The sequence below is a fragment of the Peromyscus eremicus genome, chromosome 13 (assembly GCF_949786415.1).
Source record: "Peromyscus eremicus chromosome 13, PerEre_H2_v1, whole genome shotgun sequence".
Lineage (NCBI taxonomy): Eukaryota > Metazoa > Chordata > Mammalia > Rodentia > Cricetidae > Peromyscus > Peromyscus eremicus.
This window is the reverse complement of record NC_081429.1, coordinates 6,367,805-6,391,849: the sequence shown is the minus strand read 5'-3', so window position 1 is coordinate 6,391,849 and position 24,045 is coordinate 6,367,805. Positions and strand designations below refer to the sequence as shown.

At 50.1% G+C, this 24,045-nt stretch overlaps 1 protein-coding gene across 1 annotated transcript in view; it reads left to right on the top strand.

Moving 5' to 3' along the window:
- Nucleotides 1-24,045, top strand: part of Iqca1 (IQ motif containing with AAA domain 1) — a 130,420-nt gene that overhangs the window by 93,542 nt on the left and 12,833 nt on the right. The window contains exons 15-17 of the mRNA XM_059278225.1: nt 1,346-1,545; nt 17,641-17,727; nt 23,257-23,434. Of these exons, the coding sequence (XP_059134208.1) occupies nt 1,346-1,545; nt 17,641-17,727; nt 23,257-23,434 (465 nt within the window). The remainder of the gene's footprint in view (nt 1-1,345; nt 1,546-17,640; nt 17,728-23,256; nt 23,435-24,045) is intronic.

Here is a 24,045-nt window from a genome sequence, read left to right as displayed (position 1 = left end):
AGAGAGAATATAGAGAGGGAGAAATGTGGGAAGAGAGAGACTAGCAGCCAGAGAAGGAGGAGGACTCCAGGGGCCAGCCACCCAGCTACACAGCAAGCAATGGAGTAAGAGTAAGATTTACAGAAATAAGAGAACGGGAAAAGCCCAGAGGCAAAAGGTAGACAAGAAAAAGTTAAGAAAAGCTGGCTAGAAACTAAGCCAAGCTAAGGCCACGCATTCATAATTAATAATAAGCCTCTGTGTGAATTTATTTGGGAGCTGGGTGGCGGGCCCCCCAAAAGAGACCAAAAAGAGCAGAAACAACACCACGCCTAAGGCTCAGTTGTATCCTACCTTCCCACTGCAGGTTCACCTTCCCAGGGCTCAATTCCCTCCTGACCATAAACTCTAGCAGCACATCTCAAGACATTTCCACATTTAAAACCCACCCTGCTTAGCCACAGGAGCACCCAGGGTTTGCCAGGGCCATGCCCGGAGCATCCTTCCATATCCAAGTATGAACCAAAGAGGAACAGCACCAAAACAACTGTACCTCCCCCATGTGTCCTGTTGCCATGACTCCCCCAACCACAAACACGCGCCCTTGTTTATGTCACCTGAACGAATGCAGAGGATGGCGAATTTCCTGATTTTCACACAATTCCCTGTATCTTTTCAATCATACCTGAAAGGAAAGGGAGGGACAAATTGTATTGAGACAGGCATGATGGCACCTGGCCGTGGTCCTAGCGTTAGAAAGGCAGAGGGAGAGCTCCCCAACCCCCATGCTGGTGAACACCTGCCCTGAGGTATAGACTGTGTGGATGAAGACAGGAGACAGGAACAATGATAATCCAAGTTGCTTTACTGCCAAGTGCCAGGTGACCTTTGCTCCTGACAGTCTGGGGCCAGCTCAGGAGAAACACCTCCAAGGCTTTGTCCTCTGGCCATTGGCCTTCACTCTGTCTCATACACTTCAATACGTAGTAGAAATGAACATGTCTCAGCCAACCTCATTGTCTCTCTGTGTTCCTTTCCCATGCTGTCAGAGGATTTAGTGAATCTCTTGACCTAGAAACCCCACAACTATCACATGCACACACAAAGCTATTACAGGAATGCTCTGTAAAATTGTGAGTTTGGAAAAATGCAGGACCAGGGAAGAAACGCTGGCTTGGAGGACCCCGGATGGCCCAGAGCCCACTGGGGCAGAAGGTGAGCCTTGGGCTTGACATGATTTCCGTGTATTCATCATGGCCCCAGAGCCCCCTTTGTACAGTGCATCACGGCCTGAGGCACCCTAGCACAATAAGGACCTCTGGGTTTCTTGGCAGCGTTCAGCAGCATTGGTCTCTGCCTTTTCCAGGGTCCGCAGAAGTGCACGAAAAAGCTCCCTGGGTGAAGTCGCTGCTGCTCGTCGGGCCTTCTGGGGTAGGGAAGAAAATGCTGGTCCATGCCATCTGCACAGAAACGGGAGCTAACCTCTTCAACCTGTCTGCCTCCAACATCGCCGGGAAGTACCCCGGCAAGAGCGGCCTGCAGATGATGCTCCACTTGGTCTTCAAGGTATGTGCTGTGGCGCCCCTTTCCTGTTCCAAGTGATGCTCGCTTCCTGCAGGGCATTTCCCTAGACCAGCAGACGCATTTGTGTTCAACTCCCATTTCGTCTCTCCATAAATTAACTCTTGCTCACATCTGGCTGAGCATCCCACAATTAGAAACAGCTGCTTTGCAGCATAAACGCCCTACTGTGCTGCCTGAACCAGACTCGCACAGCCACAGGGTTCCTTCCTGACATGCCTGTGTGTCTCCTGGAAAATCAAACCCACGTTTGACGTCCTCAGCTCACCAGAGTCAGACCTGTGCTTGTATTGTTTCTCATGTGGTATAAATTACGGCGCTCCATTACTCTCTGTGTGCTGGCTCTTCCAGCGAGTCTAAAGGAGGAACCCGTGGAGAGCTAAGCCCAGCACAGAAGGCTGACAGACCAGAATGACATGGGGTCGTGGACAGCATCTCAGAGGACCAACTGCTCTGCCAGCTTTGTGACCTTTGTTAAGTTCCTAACAACCCCTTTGGGTCCCATCACCAAAAGGAATGAATCTTAAATACCTCTGATAGGAATCTTTTATAGATAATATGAAGATTTTATAAGATGTAATTGTGACTTGGCTGAGGACCCTGAGGTCACCCCCCAGCCGCTCAACCTACCTTTAGTTGTTAGAATGTCAGCTTTGGCTACAGAAACCAATGTGGCTGCACACACTATCCAGGCTGGGCGCTGGGCCGAACCTGCCTTTCAGAACTATTAAAAAAAATGGGGGTGGTAGTGTCAATGAAACACAGAAGTGGATCCCTCCAAGGAATCTCAAGTGAGTGAAGTCAGGAGTGGGCTTTGTTCCCTCAGCCACCTCTCACCATCAGGCTCTTAGGGGTGTCACTCTCCCCTTCCTCCATGCTTGTCACAAAGGGACCCTACAGCACCACGCTTCCTGCCACAGGACGCCTATCGGATGTGCTCCGCTCCCATGACTGACTCCTGCGAAATCTCTCTTCAGGGCCTTGCCTACTCTGTGTGGATAGATGGGTGAGTGGGTGTGTGTTTACGTTTGCCTGTGTGGGATGCACTTGTGTGAGTGGAGGTCAGCATGCAGGTGTGTAAGAATACACATGACAGCCAGAGGTCAACCTTGGGTGTCATTCTTCAGATACCATCCACCTCATTTGAGGAGACAGGGTCACTCACTGGTCTGGACTCACCAAGAAAGCTGGGCTAGCTGGCCAGCAAACGCTAGAGATCTGCCTGTCTCTGTCTCCCCAGCCCCGGAATGAGAAGCACACATCAATGCCCAGCTCTTTCAAATGTGTACTGACTGGGCATCAAGCTAGGGTCTTCATGCTTATTCAGCAAGCGCCTTACCATCTAAGTCATCTCCCGGCTCCCTTGCTGCTTACCTTCCATTCTGGCTTCTTGGTTTGTTAGAACTGTTTGTATATCCTGGATGCCAGTCTTCCTTACACATGAATTGTGAGCATCAGCATTCTCCCAGCAGACACTTGATAAGTTTTAGGCCTCCTGAAGGCCTCTCCGCCATCGCAACAAACAGGATCAGACCAAATTGGAAAACCCAGGTTTAATGGGTAAAGCGCTCCCAGGCGATTCCCCGGCCTGCAGAGAGGAGATGGAGACTGGAGACTGGAAGAACCACGAGTCTGTTTTCTGGGATGCCGCTTATATATCCCCTGTGGGAGTGGTCTTGAACCTTCCTGGAGGAGGAGCTGTGTTTGGCAGGTTTTGAAGGGGCAGGTTTGGGAAGGAGATGGGGAGGGGAGCCAAGGTGGATCTTCCACCAGACTCCTTCCAAACATTCCAGACCCTTTGGGTATAGGGATGCCAGGGTGCCAGGGTGCCAGGGCTTGAGGTGGAGCTCCCACCCAAACAACACTCTTGTGTACGTTGCTCTGTATGTGTGCTGGTTAGTTTTAACTGTCAACTTGACACAACCTAGAATCACCTGGGGAGAGTCTCAAAGAGGAATGACCTAGATCAGGTTGGTCTGTGAGGATTGTCTTGGTTGCTAATTGATGTAGAAAGATACCGTCGTCCATTGTGGGCAGCACCGTTCCCTAGGCAGGGGCTCCTGAACTGTGTAAGAATAAAGAAATCAAGCTGAACATAAGCCAGCAAGCAAGCAAGAGACATTCATTCCCCTTTGCTCTTGACTGTGGATGTGATATGACTAGCTGTTTGAAGTTTCTGCCTTGATTTCCTGCTATGATAAACTTTAGCTTAGAAGTGTAAGCCAATCAGACCCTTCCTACGTTTTGTTCCCCACCCCACCCCCAGAGCTGAAGTCCAAACCCAGGGCCTTGAGCTTGCTAAGTAAGCACTCTACTACTGAGCTAAGCCCCAACACCCCACTGCAATGTTGCTTTTATATGATATTTTATGATATGATTATATGATAAAATATACTGTATTTTATCACAGCAACAGAAATAAAACTGTAACGGTATTCCCTTCTCACAACACTGCTATTACCTCCATCACCAATAAGAAAACAGAGGTACAAAATGAGGGAATAATTTTCTGGGGTCATAGTGCTGCTGTGTGACCCCCAAAGTCCACCCGGAGCCTCCATGGTTCATAACCTGAGTAATGAACACACAGTTAGTGCCTGGGTTTCTCCACTCCACTCACAGCTCCTGGTGTGACTCTGAGAACAGCCAGTGACCTGAGTCTTGTGTTCTCCTTCTAGGAAAGTGAGAGCTCTTGTCTTGATAACAGATAAGGAATCGTTGCACTTACTAGAGTAATCACAACCCGACATTATGTGGACAGGAAATGCTAGACGTCAGGCTATTAAAATGTAGACCGGCACATCATCCACCTAGGCCCCTTGGTGTCGGGAGCCTGACACACACCTCATTAAGCATCACCTTTGTTGTGTATGTAGCTGATTAATGAAAGACCCAGAAGTCTCAGGACTGGGAGTCATTCAATTAAGACTGCTCCAAGAGGCCACTGTGCTCCAGCATGACTGACATAGCAGTTATCTGCATTTAATTAACCAGAGGAAGGCAGGATTGGGAGCTTGCTTAGGCGAGTCAAGGGGAGGAAGCTGGAGGGTGTGGCTCACTAGGACCCCAGGAAACTGGAGAGTGTGGCCCACTAGGACCCCAGGAAGCTGGAGGGTGTGGCCCACTAGGACCCCAGGAAGCTGGAGGGTGTGGCCCACTAGGACCCCAGGAAGCTGGAGGGTGTGGCCCACTAGGACCCCAGGAAGCTGGAGGGTGTGGCCCACTAGGACCCCAGGAAGCTGGAGGGTGTGGCCCACTAGGACCCCAGGAAGCTGGAGGGTGTGGCCCACTAGGACCCCGGGAAGCTGGAGGGTGTGGCTCACTAGGACCCCGGGAAGCTGGAGGGTGTGGCCCACTAGGACCCCAGGAAGCTGGAGAGTGTGGCTCACTAGGACCCCAGGAAGCTGGAGGGTGTGCCTCACTGTCAAATGTAGGACCCAGGCCATGGGCTCAAAGGCAGCAAGGCTGGCTCTGTGAGATTTGCTGGAGATGAATACAGAAGGGTCTTATTACCCATCATGCCTCTTGAGACTAATCCCTCTGCCTGGATTAATCTTTGGGGAGAAGCTGCAACTGCTAGGAGCCTGCGTTTGCTCTTGCGGCCAGTTGGGGGCGCTCAGTCTTCCTCACCACCCTGGAAGCAGGGTGGGAAAACAAGCCTCTGGTTTGCTTCACACAGATTCAAGTCCATTTTGTGGCCACTGCTCCTGAAGGAGTCTTGTATTTTACACAGGGTGGCCGGGGGAGGGGTCTCTTTTAAGACGTGTTCGGTATAAATGGGAACAACAGTTACTTCAGGTTCTCTGTCCAGTTGGGGTAAGATGAAGACAAGAAGGTATTACCTTTAGGAAATATTAGAAATTACTCATCTGATCAATTAAACATTTGGAATACTTTCACGGCCCCTCCAGCTCCTGGTGTAGACAGGGAGAGTTAAGACACCAAGAGAGAAGACTAGAAGGTGGGGAGACACGGGAAGAACATTTATCTTCAGGGAACAACAACAACAAAAAACCCAAGGGGACGGAAGTGAGGAAGGAGACACAGGGAAGCCCTAAGGCACACCCAACTCTGCAGATCCTTTGATCTCAGCCTTGCAGCCCCCAGAATATAAGACAATACATTTCCGTTTTTAAGCAGATAGAAAGAATGAAAGAAACATGGGCTGATTTGGTGTACAATGAACACTGAACAAGTCTGCATGGGCGGAAAGGCCGTTTCCCAGGAATCCACAGTCTCTTTGGATCCTTATGATAATAAATCAGAGGCGGGGATGCTAAAAGGACTTTTGGAGACATCTAACCAAAAGTGAGGCACACCCTAAGGAGTTATACAAATTGTTCTTTTTAATGGTGCCCAAATCCAATAATGCCTCAATACTACAGATAGGAAAACTGAGGCGAAGAACTACAGGGCTGGAATCTAAACTTAAGCCCAGGCCTGACTTCAAAGCCATAGGATCCCCATCTTCCTAAGTCATTTGCTTATCCCTGACTCTCCTCTCTCCTCATTAGAAAGACCTTGACCCTTCAGGATTCTCTCACAGGAAATCAGTGCAAGCCAAACAGAACTCACCAGCCTGCACCTGAACTCTGGGGAGGTGCTGGCTCTTCCCTGCTGGCCTGTGGCTCTCTCCTTCCCCCTTCTACTCAGTAACCCAGCCAAGGGCCAGCACGAGAGGGAGGTCCTAGGAGAAGATGTCTACAGAGGCTGCTTAGCTGGGGGTGCGGGGTGGGGGGTGGGGGTGTCAGGTCTAGGGCCTGCAGCCACACTAGCCTGCAGCCAGAAACAAAGGAAGCACAACGCTTTGGTGCTCAGTTTCTCCCCCAGGAAAGGGCTCTGCCCAGATGTGCTGTTGTCCAAGGCTCGTGACACAGTCCCAAGAGGACCTGGACAGCCCTGCTCCATAGCTCCTGGGGACGAGGACTCTGATGTGTAAGACCAGGACACTGCTGTTGTTTGTGGTGGTATTGCTAACATGGATCTGTGAAGAATGTGATGTACATGACACAGGCCACACATGGCCTCAGAACAGAGCTGATTAAATGAAAAGAGGGGGTGACTGGGAAGATGGCTTGGTCAGTAAAGGGCTCGCCAAGTATTAGGAGGACTTAAGTGCCAACCCAAGCACCCACATGAAAAGCCCACTGTGGTCATCCCAGGGCTGGGGAGGTGGAAACAGGAGGATCCCTGGGACTCCCCGGCCATCCCAGCCTAGCCTCATCAGTGAGCCCCAGGTCCCAGTGAGAAGCCATGTCTCAAAAAACCAAGAGGATGGTCCCCAGAGAATGACATTTAAGATTGACCTCTGGCACCACATGCACATATCTCTCTCTCTCTCTCTCTCTCTCTCTCTCTCTCTCTCTCTCTCTCTCTCTCTCTCTGTATAAGGCCTATATAAGGGACCTGGACACTGAACATAAATCCTAAAAGGGTGTCTATATGAAGGCCAAGGATGCCTTCCACAGAGTGATAAAGGTGGTTTCAGATTGAGGGGTGCAGGGGGATACCCAAACCTTTTCCTGCACATGTCCTTTGTTTATAGCAGTTTTAAGCCAATGGCAGGTTTAAGCAGCATGTGTGGAGAGTTCACCGTATTCTTCCCCACGCACATACAGTCAGAACCCAGCATCCCACAGTGTGCGTGTGCTGTGGTCCGGGACTCAGAATGCCATGTCATCAGTACAAGGCCACACTTCATCATGCCTGTTAGTGCTGGGCATCTGGGTAGCCAGAGGGCTCTCTGTCTTTTCTTGCACTAATGTGGGCTTTCAGCATTTAATCCTGGGAGGACAGAGTCAAAGGCGAGAACACCCAGAAGGAGCCCAGATGGAACCATGTGGGAAAGTCCACCCCAAGTCAGGGACGTCATAATCTAGAAAAAAAGAAAAAGAAAGATAAGGTCTTTGGGCCACAGAGCCATGTAGTAGGTGTAGCTGTGTCTCCAGCTCTGGTGGGATTCTGGAGGAAAGAGACAAGAGGGCTGATTTCTCCATGGAAATACTAGTTTTAACTGCCCTCCAAGGACAAGTGGGGCCCCGAAGAGAGAGAGCATCAGACTGTAGGCACCCTGTACTGTCAGCAGCAGAATGTGAAAGAACACAATGTGGACATTAAGTCCCGAGTACAGGATTGAATCTGCTGATGTTGTATATGGGGCAGTGAGTGACCTGTGGTCAGGCTTAGACACCACAAGCATGGAAGGAAGGATGCTTCTTCACCCTGAAAACACTTGGCGGGAAGAGTGGGCATTAACTGCAGTTAACCCTGCCCTGGGGAGTGAAGTGCGCCTGAGTACTCAGCCTGTGTATATTCTGTTCTTCCCAAGGTGTCCGAGCATCGGTGCAGCCTGGAGTGAGCCCTTATGTAGGCTTTATACAGAAGGGCATGGAGGAGTGGAGCTTTCAACACGGCACCACTGCGAGTGTAAACACAACACCACCGAGTGTAAACACAAGACCATTCTGTGTGTGTAAACACAGTACCACTGCATGTGTAAACACACCACTGAGTGTAAACACAAGACCACTGTGTGTGTAAACACAGTACCACTGCATGTGTAAGCACAACACCACTGCATTGTGAGCACAGTACCACTGTGTGTGTAAACACAGTACCACTGCATGTGTAAGCACAACACCACTGTATGTAAACACACCACTTTGTGTGTAAACACACTACTGCATGTGTAAACACAGCACCACTGCATTGTAAACACAACACCACTGTGTGTGTAAAAACAACACCACTGCATCCTGACCTCTCTCCTTAAGCACAGTAACAGCACCATTGTGTTCCGTTCCTACCAGCATTGCCCTGCCCCCCAACACACTGCCCATCAGGATGAGCACCCCTAGTCCTTCGCCTCTACCCTGCCTCAGTTTACCTCCTCTTCATCAGTGAGGCTCCCGGTTTTAGGATACCTTGGCTCTTCTGTTGGTTATCATTTCCAGTTTCAAAACTAAGTTAGCCTCTTGCTAGAACCTGACCTGGCTTCGCTGATTGTATAAAAGATAGCCCAAGAAGACAGCAATTGGCAGCAGAATGCTCAGTGGGGGTGCAGAAGAAAATGTCTCTGCATACTATTCAGATGGACCCCTAGTTAATAAAGAATGTGAACCCCCAATCACCTGAACCTTTCCATTCCCCTCCAGCACCTCACACACAGACCCAGGATGCTTCACACCTGCAGACAGGCAGGGAGGGGTTCCTACCGCCAAAGGTCCCCTCCCTCCCTCCAGCCAAAAGCACATGCTCAGCCAGTCCTCACAGAATAGAAAAGTGAATGAGTGTAAGTGGTCCTCTCCAGCTTGGTAAACTGAGGCAATAGCTTAGAAAGCATTGACTGGGTTTTGTTTTCCTAATGTTCTCCCTAACCAGTGAAGCAGGATCCTGTGGGAGAGAATCCTAAAAGCATCCAGAGCACATGTCCATAACATAGATGATGTAAGCATGTTCTAACAGCTCAGACAAGGCGTCCTGGGGTCTGATGCCTGTGGTGGCCATTGGGCAGTGTGCTCGGAGGATTCACAGAACTCAGTGATGGAGGCCTCCTTGTTTTCATGAAGATCAGGCTTACTCAGTAATTGACAGAGACAGTTGATATTTGATAGGACTGAAGGGCCCTCTGCTGGCCGAGGTGTGAATTATCCCACATGACTTCCAGAGGTTCAATTACATTTAATTGGCCATGACCTCAAGCTATCTGCATGATTTAAATGAAGCTCCTCCATAGCCCCATGAAAATTAAAAGAGCAAAAGATATCATTTTTCATTAACAAATTGTCAAATCTTTTTTTTTGGTTAATATTCACATACACAAAAAAGAATGGAACAGCAGATCCAAGCATTCATTGCTGGTGAACGGAGCCTCCAAGCAAGAGAGGTAGATAGACAGGCGAAGCTTCTAGAAGGTTGAGGTACAGTCAGGTACAGCCTCCAGTAACAGTGGCTGTCAGCATTGTAGGCATGGAAATAGCAGAGATGAGACCCAGCATTCAGGCCTCGTCAACTCAAGCCAAAGGTCCAGTGCCGCGCAGAGTGGCCGAACTGCTCCATTTGTTGGTTATAGAGTGGAGCTGGCTACAGTTTGGTAACCATAATGGTGGTTTTAACAGCTTTTCTTCTTGGGTAGAAACAACCTGGCCTTGTACTTGGTGGTCTAGAGATGGTTGACTTCCTCAACGAACTGCTGGGCCACTGAGGCCAGAGTCATCTTGCCCAATGTCCTGGCCTTATGATGGCTTACTGACGCTCCATGATTAAGTTGGTAGAAAAACCAAGTTTGGGGTGGAAGAAATATACCTGCTCTAGCAAGCAACTGTCCAAGTTAGCCCTGGATTATTAGCTTAAGCAAAATGCTTTTTCTTCTCTCTCTCTCTCTCTCTCTCTCTCTCTCTCTCTCTCTCTCTCTCTCTCTCTCCCCTCTCTCTCTCTCTCTCTCTTCTTTATTTTGTTTTGTTTTTTAAGAGAGGGTTTCTCTGAGTAGCTCTGGCTGTCTGGACTCTGTAAAACAGGCTGGCCTCGAACTCAGAGATTCACCTGTGTCTGGTTCCCAAGTGCTGAGTCTGAAGGTGTGCACTACCACCACCCGGCACAGTTCTTAAATGATCAACAGGTCAACAGGCCTGTGTGCTGGTGTGAAGTGAGTCTGACCCCAGTTAAGACAGTGAAGGGCACAGATAGGATATGAAGACAGATGTCTAGCATTTTGTGCTACTTCACATATCTGCAGGATCTTGTAAAGAACTGGTGTTATTAAACAAATGGGATCCACACAGTGACTGTGGACATTGTGAGGCCATTAGTGGACCTGGCACCCTGGGCCTGGTTCTTCCCAGAGTCAGGTTGCTTGAGAATGAAGCCCAAAGGGGGTAATAAACTCCATCAAAGGCTGAATACTAGCACGAGACCAATAGCCAACAAGTACTGTAAGAGAAAGCTGAAAAGAACTTTGAAGAGAGAGATTGGCCCTGGTGTGAGCTTTTGAAACCTCAAAGCCCACCCCCATTGACACATTCTCTCCAACAAGGCCACACCTCCTAATTCTTCTCATGCTTCTCAAGTAGTGCCACTCCTGATGACTAAGCATTCAAACATACGAGCCTATGGGGGCCATTCTTATTCAAACCACCTCAGTGGCTTTCAAGTTTTGCAAGGTGACCAAAGTGGCCATTATTTATCATAACTGCCATGCCAGATGTATTATCTACCGCAATACTTGTAGCAAACTAAACACATAGTCCTCCCCTGGCCTAGTCAGAGTCTGGCCTTTTTGGCTTCAGCTGGTGTTTTGTGACAAAGCTTAGGGAAAGTATAAAGACCTGGGCAAAGAAAACACACGTTACGCTTTTGACAGATGACAGATTAGTGGCCCAGAGTTTACATGCTTTTAGTCCCCTTGTGGTGGTCCCTACCTGTTCAATGAGGTGTGGGGGGTATAGACAGGTAGATCCTCCAGGAAGCTGTGTGGCTTTAAAACCACATAGCCTATGTGTGACTTCCACCAGGTCCTGTCTCCTCAGAGGTCATTCTAACTGAGTATCAACCATGTGCTCCCAAAATGCCTATCTGAGTACTGGTAGGTATAGGATAGGTCAGAAGCCATCTATATGTTCAAAATAAGGTTAGCACCATGAATAACAGTCCCTTGTGTTACAGGATGGTAGAGAAGTACATTTCCTATTTGGAGAATGGTCAGCCGGCATGAACAGTCCACAGGGCAGTGCTCACGGAGTCACGGACGCTTCCCATTTCTGTGACTAGCATGGAGGGGTTTGTAAAGACACGAAGCGTCTGAAGACAGATGTAAGATGGATGGAGTCAAGGGGTCTGTGCCAGTCTGTGCTCCAGAGCTCTGACTGGTGGGTGCTGTAGTAAAAAGAGACCTTCTCCTTGGCAGGTGTCTGTCCAGTACCTCTGCCAATGTGTCCAGTTGATACGGTCTTCAGAAGAAATTCAACAAGAGTCCCCAAAATAACACAGTCTAGGGGTCTTGATTGGGTTCATTTTCTCTGCCAGTTAAAAAATTAAAAGACAGGGGCTGGAGAGATGGCTCAGTGGTTAAGAGCACTGGCTGCTCTTCCAGAGGTCCTGAGTTCAATTCCCAGCACTCACATGGTGGCTCAACCACCTACAATGGGATCAGAGGCCCTCCTCTCTCTGAGGCTCTCTTCTCTCATGCAGCACTACACCCAAGTAGAGTACTCATATACATAAATAAATAAATCTTTTAAAAAAGTAAAAGGCAGGAAAAATCTGAAGCGCAACAGGTAGCAGCCGAGAAGTCTCCTGCACCTCAGACAGAAGAACAGCTTTTATTGGAGATGAGGAAACATGTGCAGTGTGCACACCGAGAAAAAGCCCCCGCAGAGGGTGAAGAAGCCTCTTCTTGAAGGCCGGGGGTCTTAAAGCCTCTGAAGAGCCATCCTCCCCTCATTTAGGGTTGGCCAGCTTGAAGAAAGGAAGGGTGGTTGATGGGTCCAGAACTGTTGTGATGTATCCTGAGCAGGCCTTGAACTTGTTGAGCCTGATGGTGGGAGACAAAAGCCCGCAGGACTTTGGTTTAGGCTGCCAGGCTTCTGTCTCATGTCAGAAGGTTGAGGAAGAAGCTGGCCATCTTGGAGATCCGCCACCTTTATTGCCTGGCAATGACAACATCTGTCTGCCTACCGGGGAGTCTGTCTAACTCCCAGTCTCTCACAGTGTCATACTCTGTCCCACAGCGATAGTCCTCTCTCCTTCGCTCCATCCACATCTCCTACCTTGTCTCCCTCCAAGGTTGTCTTCTCTGGCTTTCCCACCTGTCACGTGACATCACTGTGGTGCTGTTGCGCTAAGTCTCGGACACACTAAGCTGTCTAGATATTTCTGTATTCCCCCGATGCACTATTTCCACATCTTCCTGAAAGTCCCTCTTTGTCCTCTAGACTCTGTCCACGCACACTTCAGCAGCCTGTCACCTGCCTTCTGTCCTCTGCCCCGCTGCCAAGGCCACTGGTGACATCCTAGCTACTCAGCTTCCCGACCGGCCTTGCCAACAGCCGTCAGTCCCATCTTGCACCTGCTTCCAGGATGACTTTCCCTTCCAGACCCCATCGTCCTTCATCGGTGGCCTCCTGGAAGAGTTCTTGGACTATGCCAGCCATGATCTATCCAACCCTCCCTCCTTCTTGCAGATACCTGCATGCCATTCCTGGATAATCTCCCTCCTGGACCATCGGTCTTTTCTGATGTCAGGTACCCTCAAGGTCATGGTGGCTCAAGCTGACCTCATCATTTCCTCCCTCATCTGGTCCCCTTTAGTTCACCATCCTCTTGTTCACCCCATGTCCACTTCTCGTGTGTGTGTGTGTGTGTGTGTGTGTGTGTGTGTGTGTGTGTCCAGCCCTACACGCCCCTCGAGTCATTCCTACCTTCCCAGGCATGCACTGCTCCTGTCTCACCTGCTCCCTTCAGAAGCCTCTGCTCCCTTCCAACCTCCAGCCTTGCCCTTCTCAATGCCCACTGCCCACAGAGCCGAGGCTGCCCATTCCCCAGCAGAGTGCCAGCTACAGCAGACCTCACATACCGACCTTGACACAGAGAGTACCTTGAGGTCTTCCCAGGCTATCTATGGCTTCTAGGATGTAAGCAAATTCCATTGCATGGACCCCCAGCCTCTGACCCCTTCTGGGACTGCCATAAAAAGCCCTTGTGCTATGCATCATGACCAGTGCCCAAGAGCCTGGCTTCCACCCAGAGCATGACAGCTGCTTTACCCCTCCAGTGTGACCATCTGGGAACCTTGAGGCTCTGTCTGCCATTGTCTGTGTCCACAGTCTTGATCCCAGTTGCCCCTGTTGCCCTCCCGGAGTCCCCTGGTCTTTGCTGTTCTTGAATCACCTGCAGACTCACACCCACCCTCTCCTGCCTGCCTGGCTCCTTGAGGTCCTAGTTCCTTTGAAACGGGTCCCTGCATTATTGATCTTTATGATTTATGACCCAGTCACTCCGCACAGTGCCTCCGATCTCCTCTGTCATGAGCCTCTAAAGGAAGAAAGAAAGTTATCTTTATTCTACATTCAGGCCAGAATCGGGGGCGCTGGTCCCTCTCCTCAGAGTCCCTCACCCCTATGTCTCCATTCAAAGGTGGCCCCCATTCCTCTAATCCCCCCACTGTCCAGCTATCAGGACCTCTCTTCTCTGACCAGCCCCGTACAGGTACCAGAAGTCCTGTGGCCGCCCTCCACTCAGCTTCCCACAGGAAGGACAGGAAAATTAGACTCGTGCTCCCAAGAGCAAGGTGACTGTATTTCTTGTGACCTTTCTGATAGGGTGAAAGAAGATAAAAGACACAGTGTTTACAGACCCAAAGGAAGTAGACAGGAAACTGGGGGAAAGGGAGTCATGGGGAGGGGAGAGTCGTGGGAGAAAGAGGGGGGATGATGGGAGAGGGCAGAGAGGAATTAGGGGAATCTGCTCAAGTATATTGTATACATGCATGAAAACGGCCTCACATGACCATCTATAATGTTAACTTTTCAACTTTAAAAACCATGATGCCAATTGCACCCAGCCACACACGTGTATTTTCCCAGTGAGGACATCATGGTCTAGAGCAGTGGTCCTCAACCTCCCTAATGCTGCGCCCCTTTAATACAGTTCCTCGTGTTGTGGTGATCCCCAACCATAAAGTTATTTCATTGCTTCTTCATAACTGCAATTGTGCTACTGTTATGAATCAGGATGTAAATATCTGTGTTTTCTGGTGGTCTCAGGCCGCCCCTTTGAAAGGGTCGTTCGACCCCCAAAGGGGTCACAACCCCCCAGGTTGAGAACCACTGGTCTAGAGCTTCCAGTGTTGTCCCAAGGAAAGCTACTGTGCTGTGGGGAGAGGAGGCTGCCTCGGACTCTGGCTCCTCTTTGCCCCATCACGTCCCTTCCACTGACGAGCACATACATACATGGCGGAGTTGCAACGCTCCCTGATACTGTCTCTTCTGACTGTCCCTTCTCGTGGCTTCCCAGCCGGGGCTGGCATTGTTCAGGTGGAGCCTACATCCTGTGTGTGAGTCCTCATCACCCCAGCGAAGATCTTGGTGCCTAAACGTGATGGATTCTGCACCGCCGGACTGGAGTGGGATCGCTGGCTCCGGCCCCTCCCTCTGCAGTGTGTACATGACCTTCCCAAGGACTCAAAGGATGCTGAAGCCGGAGAGTCATTAAATAAGTTGCTTTGACGTCTCTGGGCACTGATTTTGTCACATAAAAGACGACAGATGAGGAAGAGGAAGCAGAGAGGGTGTCCCTTTATCTTGTGGCATGTATCCACCCCAAAGGTGACAGCTGCAGGGCAGGTGGCCTGGTTTGTGCTGGTCACTCCTCAGATAATTGGTTTGAGATTTTTCAGCCCACTGCCAGGCAGCCTCACCTTCACCAGCAGCCATGCAAAGCTACCCCGGACCTGGAGGGGGTGGCCGTGGTGTTCCAGGGAACACTGTTGCAATGAATGGGCTTGGGATTGGGAGAGAAGGGTGCTGCGTGAGAAGGGCCAGGCCAGACACAACATATACACACTGTTTTAGTCAGTTACTAGCACAGACAGAATGTGTGTGTGTGTGTGTGTGTGTGTGTGTGTGTGTGTGTGAATGTACTTACCTGTCCATGTGTGTGCGGAGGCCAGAGGTCAATCCTGATTGTCTCCTTCAGTCACTGGCCACCTTGTTTTTTGAGACAAGGTCTCTCTCACTGAAGCTGGATCTGGCTGTTTGGGCTGGACTGGTTAGCCAGCAAGCCCCAGGGATCCTTCTGTGTCTAGCTTCCAATACTGGGATTACAGACATACGCCACTATGCTAGCTTTTAACCTGGGCTCTGGGGATTCGAACTCGGATTCTCACGCTTGCACAGCCAACACTTTATTGACTGAGCCGTCTACCCCTCCCCTTGAGAGAACCTCTTCATCCTCTTTTTCTCTCCCCCTCCCCTTGAGAGAACCTCTTCATCCTCTTTTTCTCTCCCCCTCCCCTTGAGAGAACCTCTTCATCCTCTTTTTCTCTAGCGATCAAACTCTAGGAAAGAGAAAACATCTATTCAGATTCTGATGCCAAAAATAAACCACAGAAAACAAGGCAAAAATGAAGTGCCCACAGATGGAGGCTGCCCCAAATTCAGTAGTCACAGTGGTTCAGGGTGGGGCTCAGTGGAAATAATGTCTGTGAAGAAAGAGCTAGGTTTGTGGAATCAGCAGAGAGTGTTTGGGTCTTCGTCCTCCATGCATTCATCTCAAGGGTCCTTGGTTCTCTCCTCTGAGGCAGGGACTCGGGAGCCGCCCCACATCCTTGGTATAGAGCAGACTAGAGAAACGCGGATGTAGCCTTGCTTCCTGCATCATTCCAGCCTCTGTCCCGCAGCATCCCGGCCTCTGTCCCGCAGCATCACGGCCTCTATCCCGCAGCATCCCGGCCTCTGTCCGGCAGCATTCCGGCCTCTGTCCTGCATCATCCTGGCCTCTGTCCTGCATCATCCTGGCCTCTGTCCTGCATCATTCCGGCCTCTGTCCTGCATCATCCTGGCCTCTGTCCTGCATCATTCCAGCCTCTGTCCTGCATCATCCCGGCCTCTGTCTCGCAGCATCCCGGCCTCTGTCCCACAGCATCCCGGCCTCTGTCCAGCAGCATTCCGGCCTCTGTCCTGCATCATCCTGGCCTCTGTCCTGCATCATTCCGGCCTCTGTCCTGCATCATTCCGGCCTCTGTCCTGCATCATTCCGGCCTCTGTCCTGTTTCTGCCATTTTGCAGCCGTGTGTCTCAGATCATCTCTGCCCCTCAGCATCCCTGTCTATAAATAGGTTGTTGGCAATGGGATATACTCTGTGGGATCGAGTTGGGTACACAGAATATATGTGAAGCCCCTGGGGAAGCAGCAGGACCCAGTGGGTGATGGCTGTGTCGCATGCCAGCTGACTCTGAGCTGTGCAGTGCCTGTGCCCTGTGTCCGGTACAAAGCAGTTCCGTTGCTCACCGCTAGACTGCCCTTAGTGACACTCCACACCACCTGAGGACTGGGATTTGAAAGTAAGACTTGGATTCTCCAACTCGGTGGCACAGGGTCTAAAAGCCTGATCTCTCCCCAACTGTGCTGAACCCCACAGTTTGCTGAGTGTCCTAGTGTGTTGGGGACACAGATGCATCTGACACAGGTATTGGATCAAGTTCATTCAACATCTCTTTTGTCTTTTAAGGTACACAATCTACTTTCCCATTTGGCACATAATGCCAAGGAGACGACTCTGTCATCAAGCCCCTAGTGACTTTTCTATCAGCCATTGAACAAATGACTGGGTTTGAAATCATGCCTTCTGCCTGGACGATGTTCCCTCAACAATGTTTCAAGAAATACATAAATAAGAGTTCTGTGTGTGTGCTGTAGCTGATACTGCCTTTATCCACCACAATTTCATACAAAGCTCAAATTGTTGCAAAAAATACTTGAACTCTGCTACTAGGTGGGTGCTTTGAAGAAATTGTTAGGTGTGTGGCCATTATTCACATGCCCTGGTTAAGTCCAGTCCCAACTCGGCCATGAAGCCCTGCTCGCTCTAGCAAGGCTCAGAGCCACCGTCCTGTGGGGGACCCTCAGTCATAAAGGCACAGGTGAACAGAGCTGAACAAATAGCCTCACAGGAGCCTGTGATGAAACTGTTTTCTCATAGCAAGCAAACTTGAATGAACCTGGGAACTGTGAGTAGGCTGTGATTAAAACACGTGGCCCAGTTCTCATTCACTTGCAGCTGAAAACCGGTGGTTTATTACCAACCAAACTAGGCAGGGGCTCCGGGCACTGATGCAGGAATGTGTCCACTAAGACAGGCCTGTGGAGGTGGAGGCCACCCCATGGCCTCACCTCCCAGGCAGGAACCGATATGCAAAATGCATGGATGATCGCTGCATGGGGCAGGTGGACAGACACACTTCCAGGTGACCTGAGGCAGGCCTTCCTGAGGCGGGCCAGGGATGTCCCAGTCCTGGTGTGGGGAAAGAGAGCAGACATCCCTCAGGAGAAACACATTCACCTCCCGGCCCGCTCTTGCCTCTGCAGGTGGCTCGCGAGCTTCAGCCTTCTGTGGTGTGGATCCAAGACACAGAGAAAACCTTCTACAAAAGAGTCCCACAGGCTGAGAAGCTGGTGAGTCCTCCTGGGGGCTTCTTTTTTAGTCTCTAACTTTTTCCCCCTTCCCCTACAGGGCCCCTCACAAGGGTCCATCTCTACTTTTCAAGACAGTCTTAGCTTTTCAAAGCAGTAAAGGAGACGGAGGCTTTAAATCCTTCCACAGTAGGCTCTCTCTGCCCTAAGTGCTTGTCAGTATTTGAAAGAAGCCAGTGCCTTGATTTTTATGAGGCATAATTTGGAAGAAAACGGGAAAGAAGGAAGGAGGGTGGTTTTTTTCAGCCCAAACATGATTCAGAGGAAAGAAACAATTCAGAGAACTCGGCTCAGTTACAGCCAGGGGCACACACAGAGTTATTATTACAATTTCCTATTGTTCATAATAATAAATAGCAAAGGGCCTGAAATTCGTGAACAAAGGCCATCAGCAGCAAAGCTAAGTGCCCTGCATTCAGGGCCTCTGGGGAGCTCAGTCTCAATTGCTTCCTTCCTCCTTTTCTCTCTTTTCAATGGCCCCCCTCCCCCACACTTCCCCCCACAAATCACCAGCAAATTTCCCACAAGTTTAAAAAAAAATTAGAGATACACAGGCTTGTTATTCCACACCAATTTGTAGCAAAGCAAATAGTGGTTAGCTGTGAATTTCTGATTAAATCCGTAAGGATTTTAATCACTTATGTATTATACATCATTTTCAGCAGGTAGAGGTGATTTGGGTAAAGCCCAAAAGCTCAATCTTTGCTTCTCCAAATGAGCCCTGATTGCCCTGTCATTTCAAAACCTCTTAGGAAGACTCATTTGTTATAGTTCATCTGGGAATCTGGTGGTTAGCTCCCTCTGCTGACCATGTCGAGACATTGAGCATGAAAAAAGTCCCAATCTGAGAAACTGATGACAGAAATCACCTCGAGATTATCCGTCTAAAAGGCATTGTATATCTAAAGAGCATGCAGGGCTATGGTCAGCCAGTGGTCATATATAGATATGATGTAATCATAATGTGGATTGTTAATGGACATGGTGATTTGCTCTCCCACAGACCTTCAACCTGAGTGATGTGAAACTCAGGAGGCATAGGCCCAGGGCTGGTTCTGCCGTTCACCTTAGCTGGCTGTGTGTCTTTCATCAAGTAACTTAACCTCTCTTAGTCTCTACTTACTTAACTATCAGCCAGAAGAGCCTCCAGCTTCAGGAAATTTCTCTGGCTTCCTCTCTCATGACCCCTTAGCTCTACTAGATGGCTGTCAGAAACTGTAGCAACCTAAATCCACAGAGAATCTGAAGGATGTGGCCTGTTGGTGAGAGATCCCAAGGCCAGTGGGGAGGGCTGGGATTGCTTTTAGAGGGTTCTGGTGGCAGGCTGCAAAATGAGATACCTCACGTGGGGAGCCAGCATGCAAGGCAGGAAGCTGGCAGAGATGGAGACGTTGGTGGTGGTGCAGACAGACCACCTCTCCAGATTCCACATCCACCCTTCCTTTCTTGTCTCCCTGACCCCACAAATGGCGTCCAGAGCTGAGTCTGTCTGTAAGAGATGGAGGCTGGGGAGGCACAGGCCTCACTGTGGACAAATTGGACTTTTGATCTCTTCTCATTGGCCAGAAGATCCTTGACTGTCAGCACAATTCCCCACTTTGAAGACCACAAATCTCACCCTGGACAAGTCCCAGAACATATTAATTGCTTTTCTATTGCTGTGATGAAACACGACCAAGGCATCTTATAAAAGAAAGCACTTAATTTCGCTTATGGTTTCAGAGGGTCCGAGTCCACCACGGCCTAGTGAAGTCATGACAACAGGAACAGCTGAAAGCTCACATCTTGATCTGAGAGCTGGAGGCAGAGTGTACGCTAGGAATGCCATGAGTGTTGAAACCTCAAAGCCCACCCCCATTGACACACCTCCTTGAACAGGCCACACCTCCTGATCCTTCCTAAACAATTCTACCAACTGGGGACCAATTATTCAGATATATGAGCCTGTAGGAGCCATCATCATTCAAACTACCACATAAAATATCCCATTGAATTTGAATAAAAAGCACTCTTAAGGTGTCTGAACATAAGGCCCAGGGATGACCCAGCCACCCCAGCAGGAGATAAGTGCTGTGGGGAAGAGACAAATATGTGCATGGCAAGCTCCAGAAGACCTTGGGCACAGCAACCTCCAGTCTGACCCAGGGGAGCAGGGCCCCAAAGTTCTCAATGCCTTTCCACCATGTCAGATCTGAAGCTAGACTCACTCTCTCCAAGTTCCCCAGCCACCAGGTCTTGGGAACCCACAGCAGTGGACACCTGTGTTCAGAAGGAGAGGACCAAAGGCCAGGCCAGCATCTCTTACAGTGGAAAAGGGGACTGGAGGCAGCATTCTCCTGACCACATGGGACCCAGAGTCCTTTTTCCCACATGTCCCAGCCTCTATCCCAAAGGACTCTCTGGTCTCCAAACTACAAACGCCCAGAGAAGAAAGCATTTACCTGAAACCAGGAGACCAGTTCTGGCTGGCCACAGCCACGGCACAAAGAACAAGGCCACTTGGCTCAGGGTGGCTACCTGCCATGCTTGGAGATTCTACGAGCATCCCTTGAAATCATATCCATGGTGATGTGTCCCCCCAGTACTTCTGCCTTGGATTAAGGACCCACACAGTGAAATTCACGGAGCTCACCCCATTCTGAGCAGTGAGGTGATGGAAGGCCTAGCCAGCCATGAGAAAACCGGAAGGTGGAGCCTATGTCAGGACGCTACACTTGTGGGGTATGAAGACAGGTTCTAACAGAGATGGCAGATAAAAGAAGCAAAATAAACCCATGAGGACAACTCCCAGCACCCCTGGGAGGAGGCCTGGCCCTCTCTCACAAAAAAGCAGAGATTCAAGAGAACACCTGGGAAGGGGTAGTGTGGCATTCAGAGCCGGGCTGAATGGAGGCTGTACCTTCAACCTGCCTGGGTGCCTGGAAGACCCTTAATGTGAAACTGACTTTCCCTTCTGCTACAGGGCCAGTCCTCTGTTCCTCTCTGTGCCTCTCTCTTTGACTCGGTGCCTCCCATAGGTCCTCAGGGACCATGCTAGACCTCTCCTGGGACCTACCTTTAAAGACTTCTTGTCTTAGGAGCCAAAGATGAGAAACTCTGTAATTACCCCCTCCTCCTGCTCACTCCTGATCCTCCGTGTCACTCCAGCAACCTTTGATAAGACCTCAGAAATTTCAGAAAAGTCAAATCCTCAGGGTGTGTGTGTGGGGGGGGGGGGTAATCTACCCATGCTGCTTTGAGGAACTCAGCCCTGCCCTGGTAGACCCTTGCTGGTGCCTGCCTTATGATGCTGCTGTGACCAGACGGTCAGTCCTGTCAGAGACGAAGGTAAAGACTGAGGCAAGGGTGCCAGCTCCTGCATTTTCTGCACCATTACCCTTTGTTACTTCATCTAGCCCCGGCCTTCCTTGCCGCCACAATAGGTCTCCACCGGGGAACTGCTTGCTTTGTTGGCACTGGCTGTGACGCTCGTTTTGTGGAGCTAACCGCAGAAAAAGCAAATTGCGATTGCCGTGTGGATGCTAGCCACTAATTTGAAATTGCCCACAGTAATACAGTTGTGAGAGACTGGCAGGCCAGCCGTGGGGGGTGGCGGATGTGGAGGTGGCCAGCTAATCAGGAGACGTTTCCCGGCATGACTGATGAGCGGGGTCTTGTGCTGAATGAACAGCTCTGAAATGGAACTGGACTGGCCTGAGCACTGGGGAGCTGGGGACTGGATGAACACACACCCCTGCTTTCTCATTCCCGACTCAGGAGAAGGCACCTCCTCAGTGTGAAGCTGTCACTACGGATGCCACCCAGGATCAACATTTGTCATCCAAATGGGCTACTTAATTTGAGATCTCCCTGCCATTTCAGGACATGCAAGTAGCAATATCCTGCTTCCAAAAAGGAAGAGTAGGCACTGCCATCGCCATAGCAACCGGGCTGCTAAGGATGGATGGGCTCAGCCATGCAGGTGTGTCCCTGTTTGGAGCCTTCCAGAACCATCAGAACAGTCCTTTCTCCACAGTCTTTGGGTGGCTCACACAGTCACCCCTCACTTTCTACCCACCTCCACAAGGCTTGCTGGCCCCACTTTGCTTCTTAAAGGACTAGTCTACCCTTCCCATCTCCACTCCACAGAAAATGTTTTTAAAAGGCACCATGGCATGAAAGTAGGACAAGACTCCTCGGAAAGCCCGAAAAGCACTGAGAAATTCCGAAGACCTAACTCAACAGGAAGACGTTCAGCATGCGTGGGTTGAAGATTTAACGTTGCTAAGAAGGAGTCTTAGTCAGGTTTCTGTAGCTGTGATGAAACACTGACCAAAACCAACTTGGGGAAGGAACTGTTTATTACATTTTATAGGTCCGTTGAGGGAAGCCAGGGCAGAACCGTGGGACAGGAAATGAAGCAGAGACCATGGAGGAATGCTACTCACTGGCTTGGTCCCCATTGCTTTCTCAGCCTCTCTTATGTAACTCAGGTCACCTGCCCAGGGGTGGCTCAGCTCACAGCAGTCTAGGACCTCCTACATACATCAAGCATTGATCAAGAAGATGCCTCACAGGGTGCTCGCAGTCCAATCTGATGGAGGCGGTTTCTCCACTGAGGTTCCCTCTTCCTGGATGACACTAGCTTGTGTTGACAAATCAGCACGGATGACATTGCCCCAAGATCCACCTAAAGGTGCAGTGCGACCCCATCAACATGGCAGCTGACTGGTTCACATACATTTAAAGCTAATTCTAAAGTTGGTGTGGAAATTCAAGAGACCCAGTCAAAATAATAAAGCCCTCAAGTTTTTAATGGCCTAAAAGTCTGCATTTTTCCAAAGAAGACGCATGATTGACCACTAAGTTCATGAGAAGATGCAGACTGTCATTAGTCACCAGCCAACAGGAGCCACAGTGACCAAGGCTGGGTTTGAGCATCTCTGTCCAAGCTCCCTTGTCATGATTCCTCTTGTCTAGCTGTACCAGTCAGGCTTAACTCGGAGGCAGCCATTGCCCAGGGCAACAGGGCCAGCTCTGCTTCTCCCTGGGGTCCAGCTTCTCCCTCTGGGTGCAGATGTGACGCTGAAATCCTGCAGCCGCCAGCTGCCATCAAGCTGCTTCAGGTGCAGAGACCTTGGTGACACGAGAGTCCAGGACCTGGGTTCCTTGTGATGCCTTGAGCAGCAAAGGAAAGACTGAGTCCATCATCTAGACAGCTCAGAACAAAGGAGGTTCCTTCTGCTAAGAAATCAGCCTTCTGGGGTGGCCCATTGAGGGTCAAAGTCCTGGCTCTTCGTCATCGTGCTTCCTTCTTTCTGTCCTTCTCAATTGAATGCTAAAGGCCAGAGGCAGGAAATTACCACAATAAAAAGTCAGCCAAGTAGGAGGCACCTCCCAGGGCTCCTCCAGGGACACACTTAGAGAGGCCACCATCAGAGCCTCAAAGTCACCTCACCGAGTGCACGCCACCACACACTCTACTTCATTTTCTCCATGCAGCCTAATCTTTTCCCTCTCTCCTCCTCCCAGAATGAACCAAAACGCCTTAAAAAACACCTCCCCAAACTCCTGAAGCTCCTGAAGCCAGATGACAGGATCCTGATTGTGGGGACCACACAGCGCCCTTTTGATGCTGAGCTTCAGTCCTTCTGCAGGGTATACCAAAAGATTATTTTGGTCCCCAGACCCGACTACGCTTCCAGATATGGCAAGTATCGTAAGGGCTTCCACGCAGCAGCAAAGCCTGGCCACTGGGGTTTGCTTGCAAGCGAGCAGAGAAGGAGGGCTGTGGACGGGCTTAGAGCAGTGGTTCTCAACCTTCCTAATGCTGCGACCCTTTAATATAGTTCCTCACGATGTGGTGACCCCAACCATAAAATTATTTTCATTGCTACTTCATAACTGTAACATTGCCACTGTTATGAATCATGATGTAAATATCTGTGTTTTCTGATGGTTTTAGGCGACCCTGTGTAAGGGTCACCTCCCCTCCCCCACCCAAAGGGTCGCTACCCACAGGTTGAGAATCACTGGCTTAGAGAACCCTGGGCACTTCAGGGACTAGGTTATTGGTCACTCTGGCTGCAAAGTGTGGCCCTGGATTTGTAAAATCCATATTACATACACAGCAAGGAAGAATCTGGAACCTGTTATGTCTCTACCCACCCAGGGCTTATCTGTCATGTAGGCCCACAGTGTTCTTCACCGTCCTTCAGACCAGAAGGACAGAGGGAAGGTGGGTTGGTGGGCATCACAGGTGACGTGACAGGAAAGAAGAATATGGAGCATCAAGGAGCCAGGAGGAGATGAGGGAAAATG